Below are 25,746 nucleotides of genomic sequence, written 5' to 3'. Positions count from 1 at the left end.
ATTTACATAAGTTTGTGTGACTACATAATCTGTGTACTGAAACATGAGAAACAAAAATTTGTCCTCACTTTTAAGAGTTAAATTTTAAAAGACAGAGGAATAAAGTAGTCACAACATCAGTGATAACATTGTAGATATGATTATAAAGTAGAGGGACTTGTACACTTCTGTAATTTAGAAGTACAAACAGGAGTAGAAGATGGTGATAAAAGTAATCTGACAATGGCTTTTGAAGAAGGGACAAGAAGTCTTCAGTTTATAGGAAGGAGGGTATCATTCCAGTCCTAGACAGAACATAGGGAAGAAAGCACACACTTGAAGATGGAATGAGCATCCCGAACCTGTGCCTACATTGTTACCATAATTTGATAACAACTCATTCACTACCTTAAATTCTTTCTTGGCTAGCTAAGTTAGTTGTCAGTAAAGCTCTCAACCCAGCATTGTAGAGTTTCATATATTCCACAAAAACACCTGAAGTATCTATTAGGATGATAGCAATATCTGTATTTGCTAGTCTTTTTATGTCTACATGAGCCAAATTCATTGTTTTAACTTCAATATAGATATAGCAAAAAGAGGCAATAGGATGAAAGGAGTAGGTGAAGTCCAGGCAGCAATTTGGCAAATATTGAAATGAAAGAGTAAATGTGAGAGGTGGCTATTCAGAATTAGGCATGAGTGGAACTTGCTCAAAATTTTTCATAATTTAAAACTGTGGTGGTAGTAGACTGGGAAATCAGTGAGAAGTTCTTGAGTGCTTGGTTAGAATTTCAGGGGATATCTACAAGAGTGGCTGGGACCTCTACACAAGAGGCTGGAAAACTTAATTTTCAAGGCCTGGTGGTAGTACAGGACCTTCTTTTCCTGAGAGTCACGTCTCCTTTGGGGGTATAGGATCTGCAATGAATGAAGGACCTTGATGTAGGTAATGCAGTGACCTGAACAGGAGCTGATTTCAGCTGCACGTTGAACATCTTGGAGATGTCAGAAATCCAGAAGAGATGGACCATGGGGTAACTAAAAATTTAGTAAGGAAAGTTGTAAGGAAGGGAGGATTTTCAAAATATTACAGAGGCAGTAACAGTAAAACTTGGAGATAGTCTGGATGTGATTCAAAAAGGAAGGAATGAAAAAGTCATCAGGAATTTGGAAGACAAACTACTGACTGTGGTTGAGATGTAGGTCAAAGTACAAGTTATAAGAAGTGGTAGTAAACCTTAATTTTAATTCTAGGAATTAGTAGTAACCACTAATAGATAGTATTCTGGACAGGAGAGGGAAGATCTTTGTTGGGCATGAACACTTGGTGGTTGTGGAGGGAGAATGTAGTATGCATTAACACTCCGTACATACATCCTCACCATAAATATTGCATAATTTTTCCTGAAGTTTTCCTTGTAAACCTGAAACTTGCCTTACAAAATGTAGACACAAGTCTATCTTTCACCAGAGACCTCAGTGATTCTAATACTAACAGTTTTTGTTTTAAATTCCTCTTCTATTAAGCCTATTTTCATCTATGAAATAATCGTATTTTTGTGCTTAGATGGAAGCTGTGTTGAGGCAAGCACTTACCATGTTGACTTGGTCATCTTTGACACTGGATAGTTTCTTTCAAGAAGTTGACGAAGTTCTTTATATGTATAAACAGCTCTTGAAAAAGGTATACGTGTTTGATCACTAAGTGAAATGACAGTTTAGGGAAATTATTTCAAGTACACTGCTCTTCATATTACAAATTAATCTGTTTAGTTTCTTTTGTACCACTTGAAATATATAAACATTTGGGGTTTTTTTAAGTGTATTCTTATTTGAAGAATTAAGTTCCCAATGACCCTCTCCTATTGTTGCCCTCAAATGTCTGAACTTACGGTCTCTTCTTGCAGTAGAATATTTGCACCGGTTATCCTCAAGTTCTGACTATGATTATGATTGCTTTTCAGTCATCCTCTACTTTTGTGTGGTTGTCTGTATGCACAGTCACAGAGAAGATCTCTCTATGTAAACTTTACAATGGAGAAATTTTTTAGCATTAACAATATTAATAGCAGGCATACTGTGTGACTGTATTCTCTGTGCTATCCACACAATAATAGAGGAGAGTGTCCTTTTCCTTCGCAGTTCTGTCTGTGCTGTGCAAGTCTTGTGCTTTTTTCCTCTCTCAATGTTTGCTGCGTAATTTCTGAATTCTTTTTCTAACTCCCTTCAGATGCTTGAAGACTTGTATTGTTCTTTTTCTTTTCACTATATAGGGCCTTCAGCTTGCACTTGATATTCACATTGTCTTTCTGGCTTTACTGTTGAACTGTATGGCTATGATCTCTCCTAGTAGCACCATAAATTATATCCCCTGTCATAGAAAATAGTAGCTGGTGGATGTATCCACTTTTTTTCTGTATGGAAGAACAACATAATTATGGTTAAGTGCTCTGTTTGCCATTGAAACCCCAGGCTAAAATACAGATGAGCCTTCTAAGAAAACAGCAATTTTCTGAGCCTGAATATAGCTGAAATAATCATATGTTTTGGTGATATGCTCTATTTTCCTTAAATGTGTAGGCTTTTTACTTTCTGACTTTCTTTCCCTTCCCATATCAATACAAAGAGATGTAAACTCAGTCAAGATTACTGTGCATAGGATACTCTAAACAAATGAGAAATGATGTGGAACAGGCATATTGTGACAAACAAGAGACAGGATATCACAGATGCAGAATTTTTTAGTTAAGAAGTTAAAAATCGGACAGAAGTCAGTTTTAATTGGATTCTACCATGACCAATCTGTTTAAATATAGTTGACTGAATGCTAATAATGCTATAATTTGGAAACAAAAGCCCAGTGAAGAGATCACAAACAGTATAGGAACTGAAGACTAAACCATGAAGCAAGTCACAGCAAATCTCCTTCGTCTTGCAACTGGAGGCATGGCCAGCAAGATCATGAATAAGAAGCTAATCATCCTATATTAGTATATCTTGATTTGTTACTCTGTTTTATTTAATCTGTCAGTGTATCCTATATAGCTGGAATAGCTGGAATGGTCTGGAGGCTGACTTCCTATTATTGCCAGTCTACTTAAAACTGCTGTTGTAAGAACAAAGTTTCTCCAGTAATCTTTCATCACTGGCATGAGCCTCTCTATATATCTAGTATGGATAAAAACATGCAGTAAGAGCTCAGAAGTAGTCTTGGCTTGTGCCATCTCAGAATGAATATCAAAGTATGATGCTGTTAACTAGAAATCTGTGAAGGAAGAAGTAGATGGAAACTCCAACTCCTCTGAAGATTTTGCTTTCTCAAGCATTCATATGTCTCAGTTGCCTAGCATGGAACGAGCAGTTGCTTAAGAATTACAGGATTTTGTTTTTAAAGCCTGTGCACAATACTACTGTTTTTAGAATTGTGTTATCACATTGTGCAGGATATGAATACATATACTCTCAGCAATCTAATTTTTATTTTCTGTAACAATAATAAACAGACTACTTCCAGATTTGCATCTGTTCTGCTATTCATATTGCAGATTGTCTGCAATGGAAGATATTAATAAAGGCTAATTTTTGTGTAGGTCACTTGTCTTCCTTGACTCCCTCTGTAGTTAACGGAGAGAGAGGATGATTCATAGTAAGAGCAGACTGTATTTAGCCCTTGTAAATATCCCCTGAGTTACTATAACTCATGAGGCATTTGCTTTGCTTTCTTTTTCTCTTAGCAACAGGGGAAGAGGCCACAGGCACAAACTGAACCACAGGAAGTTCCACCTGAATATGAGGAGGAATTTCTTTACTGTGAGAGTGACAGAGCACTGGAACAGGTTGCCCAGAGAGGTTGTGGAGTCTCCTTCTCTGGAGATACTCAAAACACACCTGGATATGATCGTGTCTACCATGCTCTAGGTGTCCCTGCTTGAGCAGGGAGGGAGTTGGACTAGATAATCTCCAGATGACCCTTCCAGCCTCAACAGTTCTGTGATTCTGTGCCTCTCTGATCTTAAGGTCTTTTGTGTTGGCATTTTTACCTCTTCTTCTTTTTGTTTTGTTTTGTTTTGTTTTCCTGTCTTGATGCTTCCAATGCACTTTCCAAGAGGATTTTATACCATTTAGGGAATTTATATTTTTGCTGCATAGAGAGATAGGATTTTTATTTCTGTCCAAAACATAGTATATATATTACAGTTCTCTAAATGATGATACGTTGTGTTTTAAAGATGATGGTATGGTATTAATATGATTTTCCATTTTTAGGTTAATGATTTAAGTGAAGTGCAGATTGATTTAATATTAAAAGAAATATCAAATACTCTTTTAATTGTTTTACCAGTAGATGGTCCTACTAAAGTAGAAGAAATGTTGACCTGCAATGAGGTATGTGCCACTTCATATCCTTGAGCTTGAATTCTTGAACACATTTAGATAACAAGCCGTAATTAGTATACATCTAGAAAATAATTATTCTCATTGGAGAAATACAGTATTTTTTTGATTAAAATATTTTACATCATTATAAAACTTAAAATATATAAAATTGTATAAATGGATTCTTAGGTATCTGAGGTATTGAAACTAACATGTCATATATAATTTTTATTTATTTAGCTGCTTTACCATTAGATACTCTTTTGTACAAGGATACTTGAGCATATGCAATCAATTTTTCCATGAATACTTATGCAAACTTTGTTTTTTAAGAAGAAATTAAAATATACTTTCCCATAAATTTGAGAATTTAACAGTTTTTTGGATTCCAGGGGAATCTAGAATTTTGGGGGGTTTCTTGTTTGTTTTTTGCAGACTGAGTACAAGTAAAAAAATTGATAAGGACAGATGAAAGGGTTTATTTGGATAATTTCAGATTGTGTCTTCCTTTCAATTTTCAATGCTTTGTTTTAGCATTTAAAATTCCATTACATTTTGAAAATGACTTCTTTTTTCAATTAAGGTTATACTGATAGTGTAGCAGAGCACTTATTTTTGTAATTTTGAATAAAGATTTTGGATTTGGTTTCTTGTTTTTCTTTTTGAAGTACTATTTCATTGATAGAACACTCAATAGAACACTCTTTCCTTCAAACAGTCTCAGTCTGAACAACCGAGTTTTCAGGGAAATATTTTGATCCTCCATGGAAAAGGGACAGAGAGAAAATTATCAGTGATACTAAGATAATTCATTGATATTTTTATTTAACAGCTTTACACTAAAGAATGTGCTGAATTATTGAATCACAAAAGTATGCACATTGAAGATGCTGTTCAAGAACTAATATCTGTATTTGAAACAATTTATGAAATTAAATATTCTAAGAAAACTTCAAAAAAACACACACTGCCAGGTAGGTGTGTGTTTATACAAAATTTTCTGTCTCTAGTTCTACACATTTAACTAGTAGGCATCAACATGAAATTTAGTTAATTTTCTTCAGACTTCTTTTTCCAGCCAGACTTCTTTTCATCTGTATCCCAGTTCTCTCTTCATTTACAACTGCTAGGTTAAACCAATAGCCTATGAAATTAGGAGGTAATTTGTGTAATTTGGTGGTGGTTCTAGAATTAAGATGTGTTCTTCTGTTTATATTTCCAAAATTTTTTTTCTAAAAGCAAGAAAGTTACAGTTCCATTTGTCTTAGCCACTTTTTATAACTCATTATTATTTTTTTATGCACAAAATACAGTGTTCCTTCCTTCTCAGCTACATCAGCTATTTGATACTGTCTCTCTCCATGTGACTTTTCTGCCACAGTGGAATTGTCTCACAAATACCAGCGTTCTGTATTCAAAGACAACCTTTACTGTTTGGTCAGCTTAAACTGATACAGTTCACCATCAACTGCCAGGGTACAATGCTTGCAGCTGATCAGTGTGTTTAGCCCCCATTGCTCTGGGGTGTTTTATGAAGATTTTACCATTATGTTTGTGGTTGAAGAAAGACATTCTGCCCTAAGAAAAAATGTGTCTTTAAGCTCAATCAGCAGGAGAGTTCCTTTACTCACGTGGAATCTCCTGAGTTCAATCTTCTTCAGGTGGAGAAGCATGGTCAGAGTCACCTGCCTGTGTGATGCAACCAGAAAAATCTGAAAAGATGCTTTTGTATTTTTTTTTATGTTGCTTATATTGCTTTCTGGCCTTTTCCAGTTGATATATCCATATCTACCTGTCTATCTTTACGTGTATTTGCAGTGCATGATGTTTGTTAGCCTGAGGCTAATCAGCTGGGCTGTTAATCTTATTCCTTCACAACTCTGTAAAATAAAACCAATTAGGTGATCCAATTGGTGCTACTAAAGTGAATAGCAATAATGTTCTGATTGTAATGGTAGGGGACAGTATTCTTCAAAGCAGATACAATTTTCAGTTAACAAAAAATACTTTCCTTTTTAATTTACAGTAAAAGAAAAACGTGTGGTATTTGGAAATAATGAAGAGGAAGGAGAAAATAGTTCTGTAACTCCTCCTGGTGATGACAGCAAGGATGATGATAAAGAAGATGACTTTAAAAAGGTATTTTATCATAAAGGAAACTTAAAAAGTGTGATCAAATTAGTAAAAATTAGTAGCTTGAGTTTTGGTAACAGAATATCTATGTTACGAGAGATCATCACATGGAAAACATCAAAGATCACATGAAAATCATCAAACAGCTTCCCCATATAGTGAGTTTTAAGATGGATTTTAGTTTTAAAGGGTAAATTCTGTGTTATGTTGTTGCCCTTATTAAACAAATTCTTACTATGTGAGGAAGATTGGAGAGAATATTCTGTCTAAGCCATAACAAAAGCCTCATTGAGAAAGGTCACCTATGTACTTTTTAAAGCTTTTCTTCATATTCATCAGAGAAGGGAAGTGGAAGCAGAGAACAAAGACACAGAAGCTTTTAGTCACAGATGTAATAGTGCTATAAAGTTCAGTTGCTGTTTTGTTCTAGTGGTCATTACATGCTGGAGTTCTTTCTTGATCCAGTACACTCAGAGGCTACTAGTTTTTACTCTTATTTGAAAAAGATACATATACACCAATATTCTTGGATAATTGTGTCTTCTTTCACATGGTGAGCTCCACATCCGTTTTTCTGACTGAAGCCTCTTGCATGCATTCAGAACTCAGACTTTTGTCTCTGAATAGGGCAAATAGTTTCTTTAGACTTTGCATTTCACCCTCTTTTCTATGCAACTTTTATTCATTTACTTATAGCTATTTTTCCTCTTAACTTCTGTGCTTGTGTTTCTCATGTAGCTTACAGCATAAATCCTTTCAGACAAAAACTCATCTGTTTGACCAATACCTTTTGGAATAAACTTCTGTTCCTGTCTGAACATGACAGCAAGTAATGTACATTTTATCTGTTACAGAAATGTAAAGAGATGGTTGCGTATTTCAGCCACCAGCTGCTAGACAGTCTCCTGAAAGCCACCCGACTGTCTTTGGATACTCTTAAAAAGAGAATATTTGTTTCAAAGTAAGTTGCAAACGGAAGATTCCTTCAACAGTATTACCAAAACATAGTTATTTCTACATTAATGTAATAATAGAAACATACATTCACACTGTGTGCACATGTATGATTAGTCAAGTAGTTACAGACAATGCTTGAGTCGAGCAAAACGTCGGAAGCCTTCAGTTCTTGTTGTGGTGATGCTTTGGGCTCACGCTTTTCTTTTATGGATCACATCTTTATAAGTTCCACGTACTTCTTGTTGCACATAAAATGAAATTTCTTTTCACTTTTTTTCCTCTACCTGCAGCATTTTTTGTTTATTTCTGTTTTTTTTCCTTTGAGATTACCTTTAAGATGCTATTAGTATAGTTAGTATAGTATATTTGTCCCACACTTATGACTAAAACTTAAATGACCATTCCAAGTCATATATGGTAGCTTGTCCATGTGTACATCTTACTTTAGATTATCTCTGCAAGCATGGCAATGTGCTTAGAGTTATTTCTCGTGTGTTTAAGATTGTCCATATGCTCACTATGAATTCTATATGATAGTAACAAGAGCCATGTACTGGAGTCTTCACTACTGGACTGGGAGTTTACTTTCAAGGCAGATTTGCTTTGGTATAATATATTGTATACTGAAGAACTAGCCTACTTATAGTTCTAGTAAGATAATTTAGTAGAAGCAAGTGAAGTTGGCTATTTTTTGACATTATGATTGTTGAAGCTTGAGGGGTTTCCTTCCTTTTTCTGAATATATCTTTCAGAGAAAAGATACTGAAATTATGATCTTATGTTGATATCAGTAGGAATTCTTTTGTCTCTGTCCATCTGTAATGATGAGAGAATTATTTCAACTTTGTTTTTGGCTAGGGCATCATATTGTTGAATTCTCCCTTATTTGGTCACCATGTCATAGCATTTAAAAATTGTTATTTGCCCCCCCCCCTTTTTTTTTAGTTTTAGTTTTAATGAGTCTAGATCATACGTTTATCATTTTGTACTAGCTTGTTACCTTTGAAATTTTTTTTGCTTTATTGAATATTTATATAAAAACGTACTGCTTTAGTTTTTGCATGAAATGGTCAGTAGAACCTTCTTTTTATGCTCTTCTCAAAATACTGACAGATTTCCATTGTTTTTGAGTTGAGAGGTTAAAATCCAGAATCAGAACATGTTCTAGATAAAATAAAAAATAACAAAAATCTGAAAGTAGTAGCTGGATCCAAAGTAATCTTTTTTTGAATGATGGCAATCTGTCTATTACCGCTTAAAAATCTTTAATTATCCTGCTTCTGGAAGTTCTGTCAAGTAGCTGATACCTTGATGTGGAAGTTCTCCATGAGGATTTCTCCCAGAAAAAGAACCTCCTGAAAACGATATCTGTAAGATGATTTTAAGGAGTTTCATGGTGAAGTATTCATAACACATTTCAAAATTATTTTTTTCAGAAGTACATATGGGCGAACAAGTTTTTTTGTTCGTGCAAGCAAATCTGAAGAGATTGTTTCTTTCCTAGAAGCTGAAGTACACTTGGCTATTCCTAATGTGGTAAGTGATATGTTGTTACATAGAAAAGGTAAAATATGCTGTATGACAATTATCTCTGCACTCTTCTTTTGAACGGTCATCCATTCAGGCAGAGGACAATTGCTCAGGCCTGTCAGTGTGCTGCCAATACTGGTGCTCACAGTCCCAGTGTCTTGCTGGAACTTGCAGAACCTGGTGGGCTTTTTGTTCTTCTGTGTTCCAACAATTATATCGCAGTCTGGTAATTTGCATAATGATTATAGTGTTCCTTTAGTGTTTGAATTGTTAGGAATAAATTTTTTCTTTTTGTGTTTTTTTTAATCATCTTGTTCCTTGTTTGATTTATATTCTTTGTGTAATAAAAGTTATGTACAGTATTTTTGCTCAGCTTGGCTGTAGTCATATCAATAGGAGGAGAACCAGAAGGAGGAAAACTGAACAAAAGGTGAGATGATTCAAAAGGAAGAGATGAGGTATGGATTCCTGTGTGCAAAAAACAAATAGACAGCCTGATTGCAAAAAGCTCATAGATGTATTTGTTTTCTTTATGGGTAGAGTAAGATAATTTTGCGTTAGCAATTTGTATTTTCTTTTTTTAGTTTATACATGAGAAGGTAATCAGTTGCTTTACAATCAAAAATTTTGTATTCTTGAAATGATAAAGAAAGGTTCTACTTTATAGTGATACTCGTTTTCACATTGAACCTGTGTTTGTATTGGCATTCTGTTGTACATTCGTACTGTGTGTACACACACAGTATTCAACATCTGTGAAAGTGTTAAATTTTTATGTTGTCGGTATTCACACATGTTTAATCCCTCAATCTCTGTTTGCTGCACATGGAGTTCATGCAGCTATAGTAAGGGAGGCGTACATACCTTTTTTTTCCCCCCATCAAGTCCTCTGAATTGCTTGAGTGATCCAGAGAAGCCATTCTGTGTTACTAGATAGAACTGTATCATAGGTATTGCTGTTAATGACTTCTTTTTAATGTATCTGAGCTCTAGAATTTTCATCTTGGGTTTTAGCGCTTGGATGGACATTTATAAACATTCCTTTTCCTTCTTTATATTATATTTCACTTACAGTGTATAACCTCTATCTCCCTAAATGGTTTCAGAACTCTTAGGTCTTACGGCTGAAGAATCTCTTCTGATGGACACAGTTATTGCCTTTGTCACTTTAGGTTGACATATCACTCATATGTTTTATTGCTTATAGGAACAATTAAAACTGTCTCTAGAAATTATTTATAGAACAGTGAGTTCCATGGTCAGTATACCTAAAAGAAGACACTACAGCTGAAGTGTGTCATTACAGAATTGGCTCCCAAATTTTTCAATTAAAAAAGGAAAAATAATCTGTTTTAAAAAAAAAACTTTATTGGTTTCCTTGACTGATTCTTATGTTTTGCCATTTTCATAGCAAACCTCCCCTGATAGCTCTTGGACATCCTGCTAAAGCAGCAAATGGAGAGTCTAGTAGAGCTTGTGTTTCAGGATCAGGTGCCTGTGGCAGTAACTCTTATTTCTACCTGGAGATGTCAGTAGACTAGCAGACATAATGATGAAACATCATTATGTTTCATCATTAACAGGTAGTTGACAGAATATGAAATTAGGTAAAATGAGTTTGCAACATTTTTTTTCCCTTCAGTGTAGACTAGACACAGATATGCACGTTTAGTTTGGTGAGTTTTTAAATTATTTCAGTCTTGGCAATAGATTTTTTTTTAATTGCCTTCATATCAATGCATTATAATAATATTGCTATATCAATAAATAATTGATTTTGTGTGTGTGTGTGTGTGTGTGTGTGTTGATGGCTAGCATTATCCTCTGAGTTCTGACAGCCCCAGACTTCTGTGGTTGTGAAGGCATAGAAAATTAATTTTTTGATGTTCTGAGTCCTTTAATTACTTGTGAGGAAATCCATGAGATATTGTCAGATACAAGCTTTATGAGATTTAATTAACAGCTTCCTTAATTTAAATGTTAACATTTTTTTTTACTATTTGACCTGTTTATGTAACTATTAATTCTGTTAATGGTTTTCATACTTCTGGCATTTTGCTGTTAGTCCTGGTACAGTAATACGGATCTACCTGATAATATTTTTCAGCACAATGTGAAAAGCATTCTTATTGTTAATTTAGTTGAATACTTGATTTTTATTTTTTCTCCTTTGTTATTTAAGTAATTCCTAATGAAAAATACAGGCTTCTCTCATTTGTGATTTCCATTATTCTACAAGGCACTCCTGTTCGCACACCTCTCTTTTCCTGCTTATGTGCAGCTGTCATTTGAGAGCAGCAGTGTGTGTTAGTGGACACTGGATTATTAGGAACAGTCCCTGTTTGTCTCGGAAAAAATGAATTTTGCAGCTATTATCTTCATTCTAAAGAGAGGAGACTCTGAGGATCTGTTCATACCTTTGTGTGTGACTATTTATATTCAAAAGCTCAATTTCAAAATTGGGAGACTCACTCACAATTCTTGTTCTCTGAGAATACTACTTTTGTGTCTTGATCATGTCTTCATACATAAGTACATACCTTGATCATACATAGGTACATACCACAAAGGTTAAGACTTGCTGCCATTTCAGAGCTTTCTGACCTCTTCACAGCATCAAAGGCCTTTACAAAAATTCTGTTCTCTGGTAATCAGTTGTTCTTGTGGGTAGGAGGGGGAAGTGTATTTGGACACTTCATTCAGCAAGGATAGATTGCTTCGGGTGACAATCTCCCTTTAAATGTTTAAGTCTTAAGGTGAGTATACAGAAATAGTATTTTGTTCTCATAGTGATGGAAATTCATAGGAGCAGTACTGCTTCCTGTAGTAGGTAGAGCTCTTCTAATACAAGATAGATTTTGGACTTGAGTCAGTTTTACAGTGCGTTTAAGTAGTTGCACAACAAGATTAGTAAGATTTTGGTAAATTCTTTGAGCTATATGGTCACATGCATTTATGTGACACTATATATGAAGCTTCATGTTTACTGATGTGTGCCCATCCTCCACCTTATCCTACATAGAATTAAATGTGTCTTTGTCCTGCCTTTTTTGAAACTAATGTTACTCACCCCAGTATAGTTCAAAGAGGTTTGGGGTCCAGATTTTCTGGCTGTATGCATACTACTAAGTCAAACGCAGTAGGAACTATTCTCTGACCTCAAAGCCAACTGAAATAAAATGGCTTATGCTGTTGTTAGGAGTAGCCCCTGTTACGTTTTATGTCCCAAAGTGGGCCTGAATTTTGTCTGGGGGAGAGCTATTTTGCATCATCCTGAATTATGCTAGGGAGCATACAACATTTATACAATGTGGGCAATGGCAGACTAGAGCTTATGTCTTGACTCTGTTCTGGTTAGTAGGGTTTTTTTTGATTCAGATGAGGAATCCTTGTTTTCCTTCCAGTTCTTTTTACCATGCACATTGAAAGCTGAATCTGAGTTTTCTTCATCTTCTGGGTTGGATATCGAATAGCTTTGAGAATTAGGATATCAAATCCTTGCCAAATGTATAAGTTGAGATTTTCAGGACTACTGCATGGAATTCCTTTCATTTACTAAATGCTGTGCTTTTGCAGAAGTTTTTGAAATAATACTACATCATTTGTGAGAAAAAAGCCTTTGGTATTTATTCAACTAGAATCCCTGGGACCTTGATCCAGGTGGTTGTTGTAGATTGCCTGAAGTCACTCATGATGTGAATATATATATAATAAGCACAAAAGAAGGAGAGATTTTTTTTTACGTGTAAATATTCTTCTTTAAAATAAGTTGTCTGTATATAGTTCTATGACCAACCCTCTTATAATTCTCTCTCACAAATTTTAAGATTTTTTTTAAAAAAACGTCCTGTGATTAGGAGGAACGGAGAGGAAGATCATGATCTGCCATTTTTTAATTCTATATGATTCTAGTGTGCCAGGAAACAAGGCTTGTAATGTATTCCCACAGAGTGTAAAAAACCAAACAACCCCCCAAAATACAAAAACGATCCCCCCCCCCCCAAAAAAAGCTGTTCTAAATGTTGTAGAAACTGTAAGAACTGTTGTCAAAAAATACCCATCTACCTATACCTACTTATCAGTTTGCTTATGGTATGACTGTACAAATGGTAGGTCAGTATAGCGTGTTTCATTTCTTTAGAGGCAATTCTGATCCAGATAGGCTCTTAAAGTTGTATTTTCCAGCTTCTCTCCTGGGGCAAGCACCACAATTCACCATGAGCAGAGTAGGACCAAAGACTTAGATGCAACTGAATGTGATCTTTTTTCTTTTTTTTTTTATCTCAATAATATTTGTAACTATTTTGAATAGGTAATGGTTCCCAGTTTAGATGATATACAGCAAGCCATCAATCGCATGATTCAATTAACATTGGAAGTAAGTCGTGGAGTTGCTCATTGGGGACAGCGACATTTACAGAAATCTAATTTAACAACAGAATCAGGCACACGAAAAATTGCTTCAACAGGAAAATTAGCCAAAAAAGAAGAAAGTAAGTTCTTTTCTTTTTTTGCTTATTTGAACTTTTTACTTTTAAAAAAATGCCATTAAATTTAAATATTTATGAATGTGCTCACTTTGTTTCAGAGGGACCAACTGGTAATTATTTTGAGTAAATTTCTTGTTTTTATTTTACTAGCTGTATTTTTCAGAAGTAGCTTTTTGTGCTCATGTTATTAGAACGCTTCACCAAAGACTTAAATTGCTGGCTATACTCCTAAAATGGATTAGAAAACATTATGCATATAATGTTATTGTCTCAGATGATTCATTACCCAATTACTAGTCTGCTGGTTTGGATCTTTAAAGACAGGGAACTCGATTACGAGTTTCATCACAAAGTTCTCTATGATCTTGAGCAATTCATTTACTTTCTCTTCAAGTGTTTGTTCATGTGAATATTTGCACTATGGATAGATCTGCAGGCATTGTAGATTTTTTTTTTTCCTTAGTATTATTTCTAAGTATCTGTGCATATGTTTTGCAAGCATCAATAAAAGCCCAAATATGCTTTCCCCATTACATCTTCTTAACTGGTTGGCTGAGCCAGTGATCTGCACTATAGTTATATCTTTATTGTGATTCCTTTGGAATATCCTTAACATCTTGTGGGGTGTCATTTTTTTTTCTGATGGTGCAGAACTGGGACTTTATTCTTCTTTGTTTGGTTTTATTCTCTTTAATGGACTTAAAGCAAGGTGGCAGAAGATCGTCCTCATCAGATAGCCATAGTTTTTTCCTCTACTTTGTCAAAATGTAACATTAGCAAATGCTTGTTTTTCATCACCTTTAAGTTACTCACTAGATGAGAACATCACCAACACCTACAAGGGTATGTTATTGTTTGGGCAGTGAGTTCTGTGGAGTTCACTGGCATGGATAGATCAATCTGAGACTGTGTTTCTAGTGAACAGGTCTTAAGACTAAAAGAGAACTTAAAGTTGCATGCAATCGCCAGTGAGAACAGAAAGAGTGTGTTTTCCTTTTCATGTCTCCTAAATAGTTTCAAAACTATTTGGGCCCTTGTTATGACAGAAGGGGCTTATTAGCTCTCAGGGATATCAGTCTCTGTGTTGACCCTGATATTTTCAATAGTTCGTCAAAGATGGAGATGCATGAGAAATTGCATTTTATTTAATTTGCGCTTATTTGGAGTTCATAAAGGAGACAGGGCCCCTGTTTCAACAACGGTATCACTGGAGCAGCAGCTACAAGTATCTGAACTGCCTCTGAAAGCGTATTTGGACATGTGAGATTTATAAGAATCTCTAGATTGTCCTTTCTCATTTCTTCTCCTTGTTCAGTTTTAACCTCTTTCAGATAAGACTCAAAGGACTCAACATCTTGTAACATAAATGCAGCACCAAAGCCTGACAAGCTTTTTTTGTGTGTTCTAAAATGATGTGATTTAGTAAAGCTTTTACTTTGAAAGTGTCACTAAATGGAATAACAAAAAGTTATTCATTCAAAGCATGTCAGAGTTCAAGAAATTTATACTGTTTGAAAGGGTTTATACAATTAAAAAGCTTTTTTAAAATTTATGGAAAAAAGTAATAAATTTATGAGTCCTTGTCATATTGTGGTTACAATCACAGATACCCACAATAGAAGGAAGGAAGTTATACTTGGAGAATCAAGAATGTAATTTTCTTTCCATGTGGGATCATTGACTCTAGGCTAAAGTCTGGCTTGAAATAGCACTCACTACCTTCATATGAAGTAGACAGACAAACATGCAAAGTAGAATATTCAGCCTCACTGAATGGCATTGTTGCTTAACTTGGCTGCATAGGTTAGAGGAGAAGTATCACTTCATGCTTTTAATGGTTCATTCATTCACATGTAAATTTACGTTACAGAAGGAGTTGAAGATATGCTCATCAGAAAGCTAAGAAATTTTTATCCAGGTGTTGCAGAACACAAAGATATTTCTAAATTAGTTGTGCTCCTGTCCTCCTCTGTGAACTCTATCAGAGAAGTAGCTAGTGAAGCTCTACAGGATTTTCAGAAATATAAGGTGCTATGGACAGAAGATAGAGATGCTAAAGTTCAGGTGAGTTTAATATAGGACTATTCTTCATTAATCTCATCATATTTAGAAAACATTGCAAAAAAAATCAAGGAAAACAATGTAGAAAAGCTGAAATTGTCATTTTGTCTGTCATTGGTACTGGTAGATTTCCTGAGCAGATGTAATGGCAGGCTGTCTACTTTTTGGGTTGAGATTTGCCTTTTTTGGTTCTGTGACATGATAAATACTGGAAATCTCACCCTAATTTGTTAATTAATAGCATTCTTGTTTGTGGAAATAGAGATTTTAAGATAAAAGACACTGGTCCAGTCTGACACAATGTGTATCACAACTCACAGAACTTTATACATCCTCAAACCCTGATAATTGTGCTCTTTTCTCTGTGGAAAGCATTTGAGCTCTTATTCTGAGTTAAAATATGTATTTTTATTTACCTCTCTTCTTTTAGTTAGCTGTTTTGGGCAGTAAGTTCTGCATTCTCTATCCAAAAAATAAGTCTACTCATTTATTTGGTTGTTTAATTTTTAAGTTAAATCTGCAGAAGTGGTAGAAAAATGTAGTTCCTGGCACAATAGGAAAAAGAGTTTGTTTCTGGTTATTAGAGGTCTCTAGGACTTCTACTTTGGAATTTGCACTGTCCTCCTACAATAGATTTTTTTAATTTAGAGTTTGAATTTAGAGGTTTGGTAGGAGAAAGTGCGATGACTGATAAATCTCCTTTATTTAATCTCAGATTAATTCAGTTTTCTGTTATCTGTTCTGTTTAATAGAATACACTGTGATTTATATAGATAGATCTGTGAATATCTTATCACTTTATTTACCTCAGGAGCACTGGTATCTCTTGTGTGTTGCACTGCAACGTGCAGTTTATGTGGGCTAAAAAGGTGCACCTTATATGCAGAGCCAAGAGATAATTGTTAGTCTAATTAAAATCTTAACAGTCAAATCAAATATTATTAGCTAGATCTAGTTATTACAGAAATAGAATACTGTTACAGAAAAAGTCTCAACAGTAACACAGTTAAAATTGTTATGCTCATATGCCCTGGTTTCTACCTCTTTTCTCTAGCACTATGCTAACCCTCCTACTGCCCATCAGGTCACTCTTGGACAAAGGAGTGGAAGAGAGAGAACAGCTTTCAGCATTTGTTGTTTTTTCCATTCAATATAGGATTGCAGTGCAGCTCTCTGTTGCGTAGTATTTCCAAAATGGGGCTTTTCAGAGTCACAAAACTTTCCTACACTTTAGTTCGGCTCATAGAAGTACTTACGAAACCTTTTCTGCTGTGATTTTTTCATGTGTAATTAAATTTATGGTGTATTGATCTCTGTTTGGTCACCTGTTTTCACAAAGGTAGTAGATGCTTAATGTTCCTCAGATCCCTATTTTTCTGTTAAATATGATTAGAATTTGCTAATAAATTTGAAAGTTTTTGACAGGGAAACTGTTAAACATGATCACCTGCAATTTGCTACTTTAGCAGGGCTAAAAAAGGCCAAAACCAGGTATAATATTGATATGCTTTTCCAGTAGTTGTTGCCTCTTGTTTTATCAAAAATGTGAAAAAGGATATTTGTTGATTGACTTTTTAACCTATACACAGCAATTTCTCGCTAGCTGTCCATCTCTGACTGAAATTAGAGCAGAAATACTTCACTATGCTACATTTGAGCAAGAGATGGAAGATTTAAAACCTATTATTCTTGTTGGACCGATTGAGTTGCATACAGGTATGGCATTCTCCTCTTTGCACATAGTAAGCTAATTAATAATAATTACTAAAGAGACTTTGTTTTGTTTATATGTTGCTTCTCTTTACAGTATGTTTTGGATTCTAGAATAGCTTTTGCTCTAGTGCAAAATAAAAGAAAGACTTTCTGATAATAAAACACAACTTTTTCTGCTAGTTACTGAAGGTTCCTTTTGTTGATTTCTCTGATAGTGTTCACTCAGTGTTCTCTCTGCACTCTCTGCTTCAGGTATTTTTGCAGGCAAATGCTTCAGTCACTTTGTGTGTAAAGGAAACAACATGGAGTTCATGAAACAATTAGAACAAATATCCATGCCAGGACTTAATCTTGTTGATCATTATCCTCAAGCTGTCTAATCTGAGTAGCCTCCAGGGACTTGCTAAGTTAAAGAACTAAATCATCAGCAAGATCCACAGGATCCGTGACAATAGGTTATCAATAACAATATCAAGTCTGTCTGCTCAACACAGTACTAGTACCTGAAGACCTCCAAGAATGACCAACCCAGGGCTCATTCAGGACTCTCTAAGATCCAGCATGAGATCAGCCAGTGATGAAGAAGAACATTGCAGAGCATAATTCAATGTCTTTGGTACAATACCTGTATGTAGCTGCATTAGCTTCTTATTCACTGTAAGTGTTTATCTCAGTAAGAGAGATACTGAGCCATCTCCATGTTTAGCATCCACAGCTCTCAGAATATCCTGTGTTTTCCCATCCCCTCTGGTGTCTGACAATAGAGAAGCTGGCAGCAAGACAGTGCTGGTACATGTTCCCACAGTACTATAAAGTAACATGCCTATACTTGCCTTCTCTGGCCTTGGCAACTTGGCCGTCTTTGCTGACGTTATTCTGTAAAACAGTCAAGTGTGAAAAAGTGTGTTCTCTTCAGACAGCTCTGAAGAATGAAGCCATTTGTTCTATGACAGATAAATTATGCTCTTCCTCATTCCTCTCACCTCACAGATTACTAGGTAGCTGACATGTGGGCGCATGTGGCCAGTCTTTAATCCCTGGGTTTTTTTTTACTTTCCATGGCAGATGTTATCACAGTTGCTATGTAGGGGCAGGTAGTAAATGGATTCCTTTGTAAATATTAGTGTGACTATACATTTCTGATGAACAATCCATATATTCTGAGATATTAGCCTTTGACGGAACATTTCTGTATAAACTGTCATCCTGTTACGTCAGAGAAGACATAGAATCCGTACACTTTGACTAGAGTTCATTTCAGGATCTTGGTGGCAGGTTATTCCTAGATTTTTTTTTTTTTTTTCAGTGAATAAGCAAAATCAACATCCTCATCCATTTCCTGGATGCAGCTTCTTATTAGTGAAGCCATTATGAAGCCAATGAATTCACTCTGAAAAGCTCTTGCTGCCTATTCTTCCATAACCGTGAGGAGTGGTGGGAAGTAATGGATCCAAAAGAATATGGATTTTATTAATGCTTGCACTGCCCCCTCATGTGTGAGCACTACATGAGAGGGAGCGAAGTCTTCTAAATTCAAGAACATGATATCGAATCTTCTATGATCTGTGGAAGCATGCATTTTTGATATTTGGAAATTGATTTATCTTCACATGCAAATTCAAGCCTCTGGATATGGTACCATACTTTTTTGGAGTTACCAGTGGTACTAGAGAAGTTTTCCTTTCTGTCCTCGTAGAAGCTTAAATAGTATCTTGAAAATCTTTGCAAGTTTCCTTGAATGCAGCTGATAGTTTTCCAGTCATTGTTGTCTGCTCTCCAAATATCTAAGCCATTTATAAATATATGCAACCATCTATTAGTGGCCTTTCAGTCTTTTTAAGAATTTCTTCAGCAATTACAGTCTTTAAGGGACTTCTCGGGGTCCTCCTTCTCTGTTAAGAAATCTGATTTATGCCGGGGCATGTCCCACCATTTGCTCCATTGAAAAAGAAGAGTAAATTGATCCACGCTCAACTTCATGAGCTGTTTTGGGTGCTTGAACTGCCTCCTATAAACAAAATCCTTTATATTGTGTAGCATTTTGCAGTGTAACTTACTGAAACTTGCACAGTGTGTAGTACAATTGAATAGGAGGTTCAGTGTTAAAAAGTGTAAATTATCATTAAAAGGAGCGATTTGAATTATTAGTGCAATTTACAAGGATGTAAGTTAAGTAAATTTTCAGGAAAAAGACTTGGAAACTCTACAAAGCAAAATGTATGTCTTTGCACGTGGTCAGTAGAAGTAAAAAGGATAAAATAGGATGGCACATAAAATCTGGGCATAAAACAGTAATGAAAATACTATATTGACTTTATGCAAGTCCACGTTCAGGAAAATGTAAGTATAAAAGATAAATAAAAACAAAAACTTGGGTCCTCACTGTATCTTTTTTAAAGATTTATTGAAATTTTCTTTCAAAGAGAACACAAATAAGGTGGTCCATGAGAAAAGTATGAGGAGTGTTATATAAATGTTGAATCAGGCAGTTAGTTTTAAGAACTAAAATAATATACAGTCAATTACATAGAAAGGCAACAATTTAAACCTATTTAAAGGAAATAAACTTCATGAAGTGCACAGTTTTGCTTGAGAAACTTTGCTGCAAGATGCTGTTTGGCAATTCATAGAACTAAAAGGTATTTGTATGTACTACTATTTTGTGCATAGTATTATATATTATATGTAGAAAATGTGTTTTTGATGTATATACACATGTAAATATATGTGCACATAAAGTAGGGAGAGCATAAGAACATACAACATTATGAATGTAAACCTCTTTTCAGATGAAATTTTATGATCATTTAGTGGCCTTTCAGAATCAGATTTTTAATTGTAATAGCTGAATTACTAAAGAAGAAAATATGTTTTCTTTGTAAACTTTTTTGTGAACAGAATAGTTATATTCAATTATTATCTTTTGTTTTCTTTCACTGGAATACAAAAGCATTGTTTAGTGAAAACCTAATTTGTTCTAATGATAATAATGTCAATGGTTGACTTTTATTTACTGTGGTTTTATGTATATTTTTAACTGTTTATGATTTGACAGCTTGCAGTTTTAGTTACAAAGTATGCCAGATCCCAGTATTGAAATCCCAAGATACTATTTCCTCAACTAGTATAATCCATTTAAATGTCAGTGACCTTAATGTAGCTGGTTAATTTGTATCAATTAAAGATCTTGTCTGAGAATTTATTTTTTATTCATGTTCTCTGTGTTCTTTTAGATAAGCTTACCAATGGATTTTTCAGAGAGCATAATATGCAAGAGATGTATTTAAATTTTTAATTGAAAATTTTGAAACTTTAAAAATGAAGTAATTTGATTCCATGTGTGCAGATCTTTTCTTAATTGCTGTTGAAGAATGATATGTAGTGTTTTGTGCAATATATATATATATATATATATGTTTCTTGCAAAAGATTTTTAAGATGTAGATAGAATATTTTTATTTATTTATTTATTTATTTTATTATTATTATCAGGACCACTGAAACTGGCTTTGTCAATTGAAGCCAAAGCATGGAAGATGCTCCTCTGTCGTTATTTAAATGAGGAATATAAAAAGAAAATGACAGACATGATGTCATTCATAACTGAATATTTAAAGAAACTCTCTCGACCTCTCCGTGACTTAGATGACGTACGATTTGCAATGAAAGCTTTATCTGATATACGTGATAATAAAATACAAATGGATATGACTCTGGGGCCTATTGAAGTAAGTTTTTTTTATTTTTTTTTAAATTTGGTTTAAAGTAGTTAAGAGTCAAGATTCATAAGATAAACTGAGAATCCAAACAATGAATTTACTTTCCTGAATGATCTAGTCTGAGAATAGGAAATAAAGTATTATCATTATTTTTATTATGCCTGATAGGAACCCTAGTCATGAATTAGTGTTAGATATTTTCTTCAATACTGTATAAACACAGAGTAGAAAAATAATTGTCTTATAAACTATAATTAAAATATGGTTTAGGAGACAGCAAGCAGAAAGAAGCAGATGTAAGAGTATAAGAAAAGGGAACACTTCCCATTTGCTGTGCTCCCATTAACCTTGATCCTCTTCCTAACTCTTTTATATCTATAAAACAAACATCTAATCTCTTTGAATATAACCAGACTATATTCATGGAGCCAGTCATCATTTTAGGAAGTATTGTATGCTGTCAGGAACTTGCAGCATTCTTTCAGTTTTCCCAGTATCACTTACTAAAAGAAGTTTGCTAAGTTTTATGTATATATGGTGTATATTACCACACTTGGAAATACTCAGCTTAATGTAACACATTTGTTTTATGTTTTCATTCACCTCTTACAGAAGAAATTGTGTTACTGAATGCTAACATTTTTTTTCTTTAAGATTGTTATATTAGCATCATACCAGAAAGGACTTACACTTGATTGTCATTACTTTTGTTAATGTTTACATTAAGAAAATGGATTATGCCTTTGGAATTTCTGTGGTGGTTTGTAGAGGTTAAACAAGTAAACCTGAAGAGTAACTTCAACATTTGCAGTAATATGCAGATTTACTAGATGTTCTTTCTTATTTTGACTGTCTTCAGGGTGCTTGTCAGGCTGAAGATTATGATGATTATAAAGATTATGAAATCATAACCATAGAAGTTAAATAAAATAAGCAGTAGGGATTGAATTCAGCAAACAGTCTAACAATGTCTATTTGGTAGGTTTTAGTGTTGCAAAATATGTAAATAAATAAATAGATTTATAACATTATTTGAAATAATAGCTTTATTTATTTTTACCTGTTCCTGGTACTTTGAGATGGATATTAGAATAAAGATTCTTTCACAAACCATTTATATTTTATATATATTGCAAACATTTATTGTCTTTCTATATTAGCATGAATTATGCTAGTATCAGTAGGATTGGTTTTGTTAATAAGTCACTCTTGAACATGTATGTTTTCATGAGCTTTTCTTAAATAAAATAGGAATATGGTGCTGAAAAAATCAAGAACTGAATATAGAACAATGGCAATATATCAGTAATTTGATAGTTCAATGTTTTGTTTTGTTTTCTTATGTCCTGGTGGACTTAATTAAACTTAATTGATGGGATGATTAGATATGATGCTTTTTTACTCAAGCAGTTTAAAGGGAGGGCTTGATATAAGAAAAAATAGGACAGAGAAGTGATTTGGAGTGTTCAGCATGGATTTACAAAGGGATAATCATGCCTGACTGACCTGATGGCTTTCTGCAATAAGATGATTAGCTCGGTGGATGAGGGGAGAGCAGTGAATGTTGCTTATCTTGATTTTTAGTAAGGCTTTTGACACATTCTTCCATAATAACCTCATTGACAAACTGATGAAATACAAACTAGGTAAGTGGACAGTGAGGTGGATTGAAAAGTGGCTGAACTGTTGGACTTTCAGGGTTGTCATCAGCAGCACAAAGTCTAGTTGGAGGCTAGTCGCTAGTGGTGTAACCCAGGGGTTGTTAGTGAGTCCAATACTGTTTAACCTCTTCATTAATGACCTGGACAATGGGACAGAGTGCGCCCTCAGAGTCTGCAGGTGATACCAGCCCAGGAGGAGTAGCTGATGCAGTAGAAGGTTGTGCTGCCATTCAGAGGAACCTCAACAGGCTGGAGAAATGGGCAGAGAGGGAATCTCGAAGTTCCACAAGGGAAAGTGCCAAGTCCTGCTCCTGGGGAGGAATAGGCCATGTTACCAGTACATGCTGGGGGCAGACTGTCTGGAAAGCACTTTACAGGAACAGACCTGGGAGTCTTGGCAGCACAAACTGAACACAAGCCATCAATGTGCCCTTGCAACAAAGAAGGGTTGCATTAGGCAGAACGTTGCCAGCAGGTCGAGAAAGGTGATTCTTCCCTTCTGTTCAGTGCTAGTGAGACCACGTCTGGAGTGCTGAGTCCAGTTCTGGTCTCCCCAGTGCGAGAGAGACATGGGCATACTGGAGCAAGTGCAGCAAAGGGCCATGGAGATGAATAAGGGACTGGAGCAAGTGACACACTGAGAGATGCTGAGAGAGCTGGAACTCTGCTCAAGGGGGATCTTACCAGTGTGTATAAGTGTTTGATGAGAGTGAATAAGGAAGACGGAGCCTGACTTCACTCAGCAGTGTCCAGTGACAAGACAAGAGGCCGTGGGCAGAAACTGAAAAACAGGAAGTTTCATTTAAATATAAGATTTTTTTTTTTAACAGTAGGAATTATAAAGCACTGGAACAGACTATCCAAAGAGATTGTGGAGTCTCCATCCTTGACTATATTGAGAACCCTACCCATATCCCTCAGAACACAGCCCTGAGCAACCTTCTCTAGTCCATGATGCCCTGAGCAAGTGTTTTTGGACTGGTGATCTCCAGAGTTTCCTTCCAAACTCAGTAATTCTGTGATAGAAATATAGACTGAAACAGGAGGGAGTTTTAAATATAGATACATTCATGGAAGAAACAACCATGTTTATCAATCAGCCCAAACGGCGCAGAATACAATTCATAGATCCAGGGACCAACTTGCATAATTCACACTGCAGTTTGTTAGCAATTTTTTTGCTTATGTGATGGGAAAATATAAAATGCTATGTGTTCAGAGGTTGATAAAATAGGAAATAGGTAAAGTATATTGGTAACTGCTGCACACAAGCTGCAAATGAGGAGAAGGAATAAAAGGTTCACTGTATAACAGCTACATATGGAGGCATTTGCTAGTTTGGCAAATGTAGTAATAAAGAGTTTAGAGATGAGGTGATAAAATATTTGAAAAATAAGCAGTTTACTGTGGATCATTATTCAGTGTTGAAAACAAAATTAATCAAAATCTACATTCAACTAATGAAAAAAAGATACCACTGAGATGATAAAACTTTATATATTTTTAATATTCAGTATCTTCTGTTTGTGCTTTTTTTTTCCCTGGTATTTCATCCACGATATGTTCCTTAAAGAAATACTTTTTGCAGATTTTGTACTTTACTTCTTCTGCATTCAGCATTCTTTTGTTTTAAAAGAAATATTTTTGTGCCTCAATTACACTAACAGATTTCCTTTAAAATGTTTCTTACAAATTAATCTGTGTTTCTGCAAATGAACTTAAAATGCATCATTTCTAAGGATTTCTTTTTTCATCTAGGAAGCCTATGCGATTTTAAACAGATTTGAAATTGAAGTTACAAAAGAGGAATCAGAAGGAGTTGATACACTCAGATATTCTTTTAATAAATTACAGACCAAAGCTGTAAGTATATTAAACTGTCATTTTCCATTTGCCTTCATGTGCCTGTTTCAGAGGAAAAATGGAGGTATGGGAACAATTATCACTGCAGTCTGTCGTCTTGCTCTTGGCATCAGTTGATCACCAGTGTTTATGCTTTTGATTAGTGTGTTCATTTTCTAATTCTATTTATATAGAACTGTACTTTAAATATTTTTGTAGCTTTTAGATATATCTTTAAAAGCTATAAGAAAATGAGAAATTATATACTTCATTCTTTCTGCTGTCCTGCATTTCCCATTTTTGTTTCATTCTTGTATAATCAGAAAGATTACTATCCTTAAATTACACGGTTTTAAGAAATGCATATTCTGTTGGTGCCCTTACCTTTTAAGTGATGATTGCAGGCTTACCTTAATTGCTGAGGAGAGATTTAACGCCCTCAAAAACTTGGTGTCTATTGGACATTCTAATCTTCTACACTTCAGGAGAGGGAAAAACATAGATGCTTTGATGGAGCAATCCAGCTGGTTCCTGCCCTACAGATTGCCCAATCTATAAAAGTCTTAAGAACATGTTTTCTAATCTCATTTCATGCACCTTGAGCCTTTTTTTCAAACTTTCGAAGAAGGAATAAGTTGTTTAAACCCGCCCCCACCTCCTAACCCCCCCCCCCAAAAAAAAAAAAAAAAAAACACCGAGAGAGATCTAAGCCACCTGGGAGGAAAAGGAGAATAAACTTCTTTAAATCTAAGAGGTGTTAACTACCCTATGCTATTTGAAAATTTTCAAGACTCAACTCTTCAGAAGAGCTACATCTGGAGTTTCTCTAGAGTACAGTAAGAATGCTCTGATGACTCTATCTAGACCATTTCATACATGTTTCTATTCTGAAGATAATAAATTTCCTCAGTTTCCTCAGGAAAGCAGAATTTGCTTTTTCACATAGGTATTCTAAAAAGGTAGTGCATTGATTACTCTCTTCATTATGGAGTTTATTAGTCTTAGTCCTTGATATATTACATGTAGCAAGAAGACTGCCTTGCATTAGTGTAGAATTGCTTTTCAATGCCATCCACTAGATGGTAATTTTTTTTCCCTATACTTGCATCTGTGCGCCTTTGAACTGAGACGTTGTTTTCTTTCTATACTTAATCAGTGAAAAGGCATTTTTGTAGATCTCTTTAGACACATTTGTAGTGAAGACACAAATGGAAAATATTCTGGCCATATAGGAATCAAATAAAGAACAGGGTTCACAACATACTTGGATGCATTGCAGTA

The 25,746-nt window shown here is 34.9% G+C and overlaps 1 protein-coding gene across 1 annotated transcript in view; it reads left to right on the top strand.

The window, feature by feature from the left end:
• Nucleotides 1–25,746, top strand: part of DNAH8 (dynein axonemal heavy chain 8) — a 161,967-nt gene that overhangs the window by 27,254 nt on the left and 108,967 nt on the right. Inside the window, exons 19-29 of the mRNA XM_062573613.1 lie at nucleotides 1,550–1,666; nucleotides 4,249–4,368; nucleotides 5,192–5,333; nucleotides 6,386–6,498; nucleotides 7,347–7,453; nucleotides 8,889–8,985; nucleotides 13,292–13,472; nucleotides 15,340–15,533; nucleotides 17,120–17,246; nucleotides 20,736–20,971; nucleotides 24,382–24,486. Coding sequence (XP_062429597.1) covers nucleotides 1,550–1,666; nucleotides 4,249–4,368; nucleotides 5,192–5,333; nucleotides 6,386–6,498; nucleotides 7,347–7,453; nucleotides 8,889–8,985; nucleotides 13,292–13,472; nucleotides 15,340–15,533; nucleotides 17,120–17,246; nucleotides 20,736–20,971; nucleotides 24,382–24,486 — 1,539 coding nt within the window. The remainder of the gene's footprint in view (nucleotides 1–1,549; nucleotides 1,667–4,248; nucleotides 4,369–5,191; nucleotides 5,334–6,385; nucleotides 6,499–7,346; nucleotides 7,454–8,888; nucleotides 8,986–13,291; nucleotides 13,473–15,339; nucleotides 15,534–17,119; nucleotides 17,247–20,735; nucleotides 20,972–24,381; nucleotides 24,487–25,746) is intronic.

Source organism: Rhea pennata, chromosome 3 (assembly GCF_028389875.1).
Source record: "Rhea pennata isolate bPtePen1 chromosome 3, bPtePen1.pri, whole genome shotgun sequence".
In the NCBI taxonomy this organism is placed as follows: Eukaryota; Metazoa; Chordata; class Aves; order Rheiformes; family Rheidae; genus Rhea; species Rhea pennata.
Note: the sequence above shows the minus strand (reverse complement) of the source record. Positions and strands in the feature narration are given on the sequence as shown.